Here is an 11,306-nt window from a genome sequence, read left to right as displayed (position 1 = left end):
GGGTGATTTGATTCGTACCATATCACAAGTAGCAAAAAATACTATAAAAGTAAATATCCTCATATCATTAATTCAGAAGCAAAGGCTCTGTAGACATAAGATCTTACGTGCTCTCTCCTCAAAACTTTCTCTTAAAAAGAAAAAGAAATTATTACTACAGAAAGGTGGTGCGTTACTTCCATTAATTCTTGGACCACTCATTGGTGCCTTAGCCTCAACAATTTTTGGAAGATAACATTTCGGAATTACGTAAAATGCGATTAGTTCCAGAAAATGCACTTCATAGAACACAATCTAATTTAAAGACGCATGAAGCACATCAATCAAAACTAGATAAAGATATGAGCGAAATCTTACAACGTACAGATTTGAGTAGAGAACAAAAATGGAAATTTTAACAGCAAGTATTACAACAATATTTACATTATAAATTGGGTCCCACACCGCAAAATCATATTGCCTTACCAATTGTTGACTCAGAAAATGCAAGAAGTCGTACAGATAGTGGTATTTTAACTCTTGTACCCGATATATTACAATCAGTACCAAAAACACTTCGAAGGAAAATGGATTTATTATTAAACAACTCATTAATTCACAGAAAATCTCGTGGGATCAAACAGGTACAGTGGCTATCAATGGAAATATCATTCCCGGTTCCAATATTATCGATTTTGTAAATGATGTAGTTCGTACACGGAAATATTCAACACAACCAGTAGGATTACAGTCGTTTAAAACGTTATTGGATGATATTAATGTTCCTCGGGAATTTATTAGTTCACGTACACCAGGACCGCCTTCACCTGCTTTTACAACCGCGAAAGTGACTGGCGGTAAAATTCGAAAACGGCATTCTTCTTCAACTGCAGTATCTCCCGCAATTGCAGCTAACGTATTTCGGTATTGGAAAGAATATAAAATGTAAATAAGAAATGACAAAATTATCAAAAATCTATTACAAGTATTCAGATTCTGCATCTTTATCCAGTGTTAGTACATTAGAACGTAAAACAAAATTATCCTGAAGAGAAAATTAAAGAATGGTTAGCGTCACGAGATGCATATACAATGCACGCCCCAATACGAAAAACATTTCCACGGAAACAATATTACGTTAGTGGTCCTAATGAAACATTGCAATGCAATGTGCGTTTAACAGATACGGATTAGTGTGTCGGATTAAGTGAAATACATATTCCTTTAACCAGGGCCGGCCTTAAGCCGATTGGACCGATTGCTCCCAATCGGGCCTCGCACCTAAGGGGCCCCGCGCTAGTACCGTCTACTTCCCAGTTGTAACAGCATATTAGGCCCCAGAGCAAACAAGCGTGTTGTGGACCCTATGACTATATTTTGCTCCTAATAAATGTAATTATACATGCCATTCTGCTCGCAGGGCCCCGGCCAAGTCGCTATAATACTGTTAAGATGGCTCTGCTACTCTGGATTGTCAAGTACATACAACAACATATTGCAATAGAGGTTCATCCATGGACTCCACAAGGAAGGGTATGGTCTCTTCCTAACCAGTAAATGAATAGTTTGCATTATGTTTCCGGGCATAAGCAGATATTTTCTGAATTTAAAGCTGCAGAATTTTTTTTGTTTACAACTTCTGTTGCCAAAATAGATATTACGCCCAGGGAGTATTTTGCACACTCCCAACATCCCTAACATACCCCTAAGATGAATTCCTTTTCTCATTCATTCATTCATTTTCAAGTATGCCTTTAATAACGGCGACCTTTTATAAGAAATTGTACCCAGATGTTATGTTTCATTCAGTAATATTAAAACACAGTGCAAGTAGGACCTATTATTTTAACCTTAAATTGCAAACTTTCGAAAGTTAATTCGTGTAAAGCCAAATTGACAAATAAACTATGGTATTTATGGTTATTATGACGCATTTAACACGTCATTCTCTTATATTAAAGTATAATTATTGTACTATACACGTCTTAAAGTATAATTATTGTTGTATGCATGGCTACCCACAGGGTGGAGCAAGGGGTCAGTTACATCTATATTTTGGAAAAGTGTTCAATTCTTCGAAATACATATCTAAACTTGTTAGATTGGCTTGCTGATACACCGTTGTATTTAATAGATTAGTATGAAATCCTATAGTACTATTGCACCATAAATAAATAAATAAATAAATAAATATTTACTATATTTGATATATGCACAGTGCTGTAGCCAAGATTTCATTTCAGGTTGGGTCCGGAGTGGAAATGAGGAAACTAAAACCCAATTTTAGGATTTCTTTTAACAACTTTTCAAAATTTCAGGGGTCACTAAAACAAGTAGTATTATAACTGTGTCCTTTTAGATATGATATACCAATATTGCTAGTTGTAGATTTACATATATATGATTTTATATTGAAATATACCTTATATATGCTTAATCTATTAACTTTCACGCACTATTTAAGCATACATTTTGATTGCCATCCATTCTGACTGCAAAGTCTCTATTAAATTCTTAAATGAAATGAAAGTGACATATATATATATATATATATATATATATATATATATATATATATATATATATATATATATATATATATATATATATATATATCTGACGTCCCAGAATTTGTTCTTAGGAGATGGAAGATTAATGAAAGGGCGTGATCATGAAATTAAATTTTGTGGGCTCTCTCACCGGGAATCGGGCTCGAGACTATGTACACCACAGGCGCGTGCGAACTACTAGACCAACAGGGAGAGCGCTATATATATGGTACAAATTAGAAGGTCATGAAATTATGAAAAGTAAAATTACTCCTGGATATTATGCAAACATTGAACACATACTGGAACAACTAAATAAAGTTTCAGAATTTATACGATTTAACGCTTCCAATATTATTCATGTTATTTCTGAACCAAACGTTGAATTCATAACACTTTCACCTACTTTGGCTATACAACTAGGTTTTGATGGAAAAAATGATCTCGTTATTCAAAAATAGGGATTTAAACAACCATACTTATATATTGGATATTCTTTTCAAATTTTTGTGTATACTGATCTTATTGAATATCAATTGGTGGGAGATACGCAAGCTCCCTTACTACGTATTGCAACTGTTTTCAATATGAATTATGGAAAAATTCAAACGTTACGATATCAAGATATTAACTATATACCATTTTCTAAATTTTGCTTTAAGGAAAACTTATGTTTCCAGTGGCGGAGGTTGCGGGCTCACCAACGGTTGGGATGTCCCCGATAAAGGCGTCAATACATCCAAGTTTGCCGGGGTAACTTCTGTTTCCAGTGGCGAAAGTTGCGGGCTCACCACGGGTTGGAATGAAAGTTCTGTTCCCGGTAATATATGCACTTTAGATGGAGTAACTTCTGTTTCCAATGGCGGAAAGTGCGGGATCACCACCGATTGGGATAAAACCTGTGTTCCCGGTAAAGATGACGATTCTGCGAAATCAGTTTCACCTCTTGTACTAAAATTCAAAGGGTTCGGTAAATCCATGCTTTAAAACCAATCTATACCTCCTTTTACTAAAAACACCGGGTATTTAATATGCTTCGTCCATCACGTGATATCCCATTCCAACGATCAAAATTCCAGAATATTCTCCAACATCAGCTGCCGCATTACATGTGATGCATATTAATGAATCCAACAGTATATTAGCTTGTTCTACGTGTGTAATCTGCATATTTTATTTCCGAAAGGTCTTTCTGTATTTTGCTTGTCCAATTAACATTTCTTTAACCGGAAAACATTTATTATATGTCATGTTCTCTAGTCCATTTACAATATTCGTCCGCAGTTTCATATATTATCGTATTTCTTCTGTCATTTACAAGATCATTACTATGCGGAGGAAGGTGTATCCATTCTTCAAACTGTCAACCGTCCGTGTATTAGGAAGTGCTAACATGATGAAAATATCGACACTTATGAATATTTATGAATGTCGAAAGAATGGTAACAAACTATTTTTTACTTATGCATCTCAACGGAAGCACTGTAAATTAAAGCTCGTTAATGTTTTGGATTGTTCAACGGGGAAGAGGAGTAACAGAAAACAAAAGGAGATTGAGTTGGCTGAGCTGTATACTTTCGCAATTCCTGAGAGCGTCCACTGATTAAAAAAAAAAACAAGAAAGAGAGAAAAGAAACATACATACATCAGAACTGCTTTGAACTAAAATTGCTTGATTACTGGACAAGTTCGCAGTACAAAAATAGCTAAATCATTATTACTAAACTATTGTCTAAAAATCACCCAAAAATATCGCCAATCAGAAAAACAACTTTCTTGTCGCTAGTTTGACGTCGAATACCCTAGATTTAGGGTATCAATAGGGAACACTGATTACAAAGAGAGACCTTTTCTATCATTCCAATTGTGGGGGAGAAAGGAACATTTTTAGATATTATTAATAAGAGGAAGAAAAACTGGTTGGAACATTGGCTAATATGGGACTGGATCGTGAGAGACGTGTTAGAGGGTATTGTGGTAGGAAAGACAGGGAGAGGGCAAAGGACACTACCATGGACGATATCAAAACAGAAAATTGTACGTAAAGACGAACAGGTTAGCGGAAGGCATGATATCTTCTCAATTACGGCAAGTGGTCTACCAATAATTGAAGTATACCTATGATGATGATGAGGATGATGATGATTAATAATTTCAAAGGTAATTCTGACTGGGCATGTGAAAATGTTGAAAATTTCCCACGCGACTTTGTGAGTGTTGGTTTCTTATTGCTATAATGGGGAACTACGGTACACAAAATGGGCAATACTAAAAGCAATAGCGCTTATTGCCATACGAATATTTTGAGTCTCTATACTGACTTGACATTTCATTTCTATATGGCAGCGACGAAAGATCCTACATTGATATTTATTAGTTCAAGGTGTTCATTCATCAAATGATGAGTTGTCCTATTAATATTACATGATTACTTCTCTTATCTTTCAGAAGTACTGAATGTTCTCAACTAAAGCATTCCATTGTATAAGAACTAGAAATAGCAAGATAAACTGCATCTCCATTGGAAAATGAAATGAAATATTTTAAGTCCCATGGTCATGCTGGTTAGATAAAGGAGACGGTGCTGATGTGAAATGAGTGAAACGGTGGAATGGAAAAAAGTAGGAGGAAACGGCAAAACCCCTAGGAAAACCACACACGGTGTTTGTCCACCAGAAAGCTCACTGGGAGTACGCTTGGATCCAACAAGAACCCCATGCATCAGAGGTGAACGCTGTACCACTGAGGCACCACTACATGTCGATTCGAATAAATATAGAGACTGAAAGGGTTAAGCTGCCAACGGATAAAAATCATTACCATGAACTCGAGACGACCTTATGTATACATTTCGTACAATAACTTCTTGAAGCTTTATAATTATAAAGGTAACCAAAAAAGTTATGTCGCTTTTGTGAAGGTTTGTGTTGAATCATGAGTTGAATGCGAATGAAGTTAAGGCGAAGGCCAGTTGTTGGTGTGGGTATATCCAACATAATACCTGGTTATGACAGTGCAGTTGCACCGTGAACTTGCGTAAGAACAGAGTGAACATGGGACCTCTACAGAGCGTCATAAGGGCGTGTATGCTGTACGAATTCAAACTGGAGTCAAACGGTGCTGTAGCGAGGCGGAAGATATACCAGGCCTTTTGTGAGTGTATCATGTCTACACAGACAGTCCAGCGATGGTTTAACAAGTTTAAGAATGCTGATGATTCACTCCAATAAGCACCACTTGCAGGAAGACCAACACATGTATCGTCATCCGCAATAAAATGTTCGCATGTACCGTAACTTCCATATTTTCATTAATAACTGAATTATCTTAAAATATTATCGCTTCTTTGTGCTTTACTTAACAAAGTAGTGTATAATTATTCATAATTTTTTTAGAAAAAATAAAGCAAAATAAGAAAATTATAAGCCAAATACTTTGTTATGAAACCTCACTATATCGCATAATTACGCGAAGAATATTCCGAGGGAAATTTGAGGGAAAATGACTCCATACAATGCACAGGTATTAGGAACACACACAAATACGAAAAATTGAAAGAACAGAAAATAATGTATTTTTGAGTGAACATACAATTCACACTGCACGCAAAGTTCCAATATGCTGAGACCCTTACATCACCTCAGGATAAAAGAAATTGCATGGAAGTTTGAGTTAAGCAACACTGTTAAGTTGTAGCCTGAGTTGAGGCCGAGTTCAGATCCGTGTGAGACGGACTTTATTGAAGGAAAAAAAAAATTAGCTAGTTTCTAGCATCTGCAATTTGTAATCTTTGGGGATCATTCGGTACATATTTTTGCGAAAATAATAATAATATCATAACTTAAAAAAGGACGCACATCATGCTAATATTTCAATTGCCATGCATATTATTGCTAATTGAAACGAAGATTTTGTGCTTGTATTGAATCATACTGCTACGGAATGACCCACCATAATAAATTGGCAACTACTAGAGTAAATGGAAGTTATACGAGTAATAACGGCAGCCATGTTGGGGTTTTCGGGATTTTTTTCGGTTTTCTTGATGGGCTAATTAACTATTTTGGTGTTTTTAATTGGTATACAATTTGTATTGCAGATTAGGTTGGTGTTACTCCTACAACTTCCATTTAGTTTCAGCAACTGTGTAATGTGGTGCCCCCTAGTACTGAAACAGATGATTATTAAGAAGATGGCTAAGAAAGGAGTGTGTATATGAAGTGTGTTTTTTCAATGAGTTATCTTTCTGGTAGTGAATGAAATTGAAACTACGAGTAATAATATAGAACAATATGAAATGATCAGTGGAAGCAAAAAGTAATGTAGCAAAAGTACATTTCATAGCGATTAACTAGACTTGTCTGTGAGAGTTGTGTGAAAGTCTTTTATTATGCGCAAGAGAAACAAAAGAATGCTGTTATGGCTGTTGAGCCAATATTATCTCATCAAAAGCAATACGATTATTTATTAAAATTTTTGCTTGTTGGTGACAGTGATGTTGGAAAGCAGGAAATTTTAAGTGGATTAGAAGATGGTTCATCGGAATCGCCGTTTTGTAGCGGCAGTGGTGAGTTTCTAAGTTTCGTTTCCAATATGCACCTGTTTATGACGTAGTGGTGCCAAGGTTGAGTGAATGAAACGACTTTCTCTGTTGTTATACAAAATATTATATATTCCTACTATATATGTGCATCCGATCTTTGAAAAGTAATTGATTTTGTGTAGATGTGAAATGAAGGATACAGTGATACTAAAATTAGAATAATCTTTTATGTTTACATTTGCAAAAAAAAAAAAAAAGACTGAATGACATTTAAAAATCATATTCTTTATTCCCTTGATGTTAATGATTGCGTTTCTGTCAAAATCCCGTGAGTTTAGTAATTGCGTTTCTGTCAAGCATTGAGATCAAGTGTAACGGACAAATGTAACTGCAAACTCACCATTTTATAAACGTAATAATGCGTGTAAGGTTTGTATATGAAAGTCTATATAATATGCAAAAAGTCAAGTCTGTGTTCTAACTAGTACAATGATTGTTAATCGGACGTGACATAAATCGTACAGAATCTAATCACTATTGGTTATTGACTCCACGGCATACTCGAGCAGACGGTTCTACAAAATTTTGAAAGATTTCTTACATTTCGAGGTTATGCTCCTTAGGACATTACTCGAGCAGATGAATCTGTTTTCTATTTGGTAGAACCGTCTAGGACATTAAAAGTTACAAAGCGCATACGAAAATACCTCTGTTCACAGCAAACCATTCAGTGGGGGAATCCTGACATTGACGAAAAATGAATTTCTTTCAGCATCACATGAATTCTTACTGCCTTAGAAAGTGTTTCATAAAGTAGGAGCTTCAGTAATAGGTGCAAATTGACTTCTTGAGGACTGAGTATAAATATGGTATGTGGATGTATAGCATAAGAACTACATTGAATTAGGCACGAACCAACTTGTGCTAGGCAGCAACTAAAATGCTACAAGGTTCTAGAAAACAGGTCCCCATTCCCATTTAGCTGTAATAAAGACAGAGAACAACATGCCATGCGGGGCTCTAACCCGCCTTCACTCGCTGACACTCGCTTGGCAATACTATGTGAATTAGATATTAAACTTTGGTACAGAAAGGAACCAACGTAGCAACTATAGGGGAAGGGGACTATTCTAGAACCTTCCCCTAAAAACCACGAATGCTATCTGAGTCAGAGTGAGAGCGCAGCAGGGGGACCGAGCGACAGCGAGGGGATGCATTTGTATGGAGCGGGTGCGTCAGCGAGGGTAGGTATACGCAAAGATGAGAAAAGTGGAAAAACATGTGCATTGCTTGTAAAACTTTGCTACACTTGCATTTTCATTTTGCACACTGCCTTTACATATCATTTCCTTTCATCTTGATTTTGTTGTTGAGTATTTTTTGGTACAGACTGCACTTTCCATTCCGTGCTTCTAGAGTTGCCAACTCTGACAAATAAAATTACCGGTATGCCTCAAAATTCCCTATGATATACGCCTCAATATTTCTGTTCGGAGCCATCTATGCGAAGGAAGTGTATTATTGTGAACAAAACTGCATTAGCACTTGTATTCTGCATTTCCTTAGTACATTTACTAATAAGCTTAATAGATACATTATGCTAAAAATGAGAAACTGAGTCGGTATTGATCATTTTATTGCATTTACCAGTAACTGCCATTTCTTTACAATTATCGAAACAGATGAACAAAAGTATATTAATTCCTACGTGTCAGTTTTGAATTTACAAAATGAAATTTACTCTTTAATCCTATACTTCAACTACAGGAAATTGCTTGAAGAAGTCTGAAGGAAGGAAATTGGAAGTTTAAGGAAAGTTGTCATATACATCAGCTAAGGACGTGACACTAAACAATGCAACAAACATTGCAATAACGAAATGCCTAAGAGTTATTTGCTAACAGTCGATGGACAATTTAAATTTATCGTTATCGCACACTGTCTATTGTTGAACACAATCTTTCATAATAAAATCTAATTATCAAATTTCTTATGTCGAATAAAAAAAAATAAACTTCTATAGATTAAAGTAAAGTAGGGGCCATTTTAGCAAAAGGGGTCCAGAATCAGGTAAGACATACAAAATGTACAGGAGAAATGGATGATACAAGTACTTAGCTCTAACATAACATAGCCAAATCTAACTTTCCTAAACTAACACAATATTAGTAGAAATAAGCAACATTGTATCATTTTTAGCGAAATTATGCTGAACCTCTACACTAAAATAATACAAACTAACATAATGTGAACAGAAATTACCGAAATTGTAATATTTTTTTAGAAAAAAATTGCTGGACCCCTTCTGCTAATCATACGGCAAAAAAGTATATATATATATATATATATATATATATATATATATATATATATATATATATATATATATATAGCGTGGTGTATAATACAACGGAAATTTGTATTGGTAAAGGCATTTCTAAAGAATTTCGATGTTTTATTCTGGATTACAGATTCCAAAATACTGGTCATAAACGGGCTGGTAGGTAGTTTGTATAGGTCACTGGCTTTAATCATAATAACAGTCACATTTCCGGCCAGACCGGTGAAATACCGGTCAATTGGCAACCCTACGTGTTTCTACCTTATAACTAACTCACTCTATGGCCTATGGAACCCGGAGGATCAATGCCGCGTTAACAAAAGCTCTCCACTGACTTCTATCCTTAGAAAATTGGATCCAGTTTCTACTGTGTATTCCTATCTCTGCGAGATCCATCTTGATATTCTGGGGCCGCGGTGGCTCAGTGGTAGAGCGTTCACCTCTGGTGCTAGGGGTCTCGGGTTCAAACCCTGCTCCCGCCAAGTGAACTTTGTGGTGGACAAAGACCGTGTGCGTGGGTTTTCTCGGGGTTCTCCCGTTTCCTCCCACTTTCTTCATTCCACCATTTCATACATTACTCATTATCACCGTCTTCTTTAGCCTAACCGGCATAACCGTGGGACGTAATACTCAAAATTTCATTTCACTTTCCATCTTGATATTGTCCTCCCATCTGCGCCGAGGTCTTCCTAATGGTCCTTTTCCGATTGGTCTTCCGGTCAAGACTGAAAGCGTTTCTACTTTCTTCCATTCTGGCTACATGACCTGCCCATCTAGGCCTCCTAGACTTGACGACCCTAACAATGTTGGGTAACCGTATAAATTGTGTAGTTCCTCGTTATGAAGTTTCCGCCATTCCCGTTCCTCTTGGGTCCGAATATTCGTCTCAGAATCTTGCTCTCAAATACTTTAAGTCTATGTTCTTCCTTCAGAGTAACCGTGTGCGTGGGGTTTTCTCGGGGTTCTCCCGTTTCCTCCCACTTTCTTCATTCCACCATTTCACTCATTACTCATCTTCACCGTCTCCTTTAGCCTAACCGGCATAACCGTGGGACGTAAAACTCAAAGATTTCATTTCATTTTCCTTCAGAGTAAGCGACCATTTTTCGCAACCATACAGAACAACAGGCATGATTATCGTTTTATATATTTTAAGCTTCAAATTCCTCGACAGAATTCGCGACAAGAGATTTTGAACCGAATAGTAACACGAATTCCCTGCTTTTAGTCGGCATTTAATTTCTTCATAAATATGATTTTCGTCTGTTAATATTGATCCTAAATATTTGAAAGTATCCACTTTATCGAAAGTATTATTTAACATTTTAACGCATCCACAATTTGCCGTATTACGTATTTAGTTCTCTCTGCATTTACTGCTAAACCCATGTCGCTGCAAGCGTTTAATAAGATATGTGCATTTCTTTCTATTGTTCTCCTATCATCCCCTATTAAATTTACATCATCAGCATATGCCATAACCTGGTGAATACCGTTCAACACTAGGCCCTGGTTGCTATCTTTGATTTTCCTTATAGCGTATTCCAGCACAAAGTTAAATAATAATGGCGACAACGCATCTCCTTGTTTCAGGCCATTTTCGACGTGAAGGCTCGTGGACAAAAATTTTCCTACACGGACTTTACTTTGGGATTCATTTAAACATATCTTAATTAATCTAATTAGCTTTCTCGGTATTCCAAGTTCTGTAAGAACGTTGTATAATCGAGTCTTACGCCTTTCTAAAATCAATAAGTAATTGATGTACCGGGGTATTGTATTCCCACTTTTTTTCTAGTGTTTGGCGAATTATAAATATTTGGTCGATAGTTGAACGATTTCGTCTAAATCCGCACTGATAATCTCCAATAATTTCATCGGCGTATGGGGTCAA

The 11,306-nt window shown here is 36.2% G+C and overlaps 1 protein-coding gene across 1 annotated transcript in view; it reads left to right on the top strand.

Annotated features, from left to right (window-relative positions):
- Positions 1-6,673: 6,673 nt before the first annotated feature.
- The window catches only part of Rab40 (RAS oncogene family member Rab40), a 42,091-nt gene continuing 37,458 nt past the window's right edge, over positions 6,674-11,306 (top strand). Inside the window, exon 1 of the mRNA XM_081731370.1 lies at positions 6,674-7,095. Coding sequence (XP_081587496.1) covers positions 6,948-7,095 — 148 coding nt within the window. The 5' untranslated portion in view covers positions 6,674-6,947. The remainder of the gene's footprint in view (positions 7,096-11,306) is intronic.

This window comes from Thermobia domestica, chromosome 11, assembly GCF_964235325.1.
Source record: "Thermobia domestica chromosome 11, izTheDome1.hap1.1, whole genome shotgun sequence".
Taxonomy (NCBI): Eukaryota; Metazoa; Arthropoda; class Insecta; order Zygentoma; family Lepismatidae; genus Thermobia; species Thermobia domestica.
Note: the sequence above shows the minus strand (reverse complement) of the source record. Positions and strands in the feature narration are given on the sequence as shown.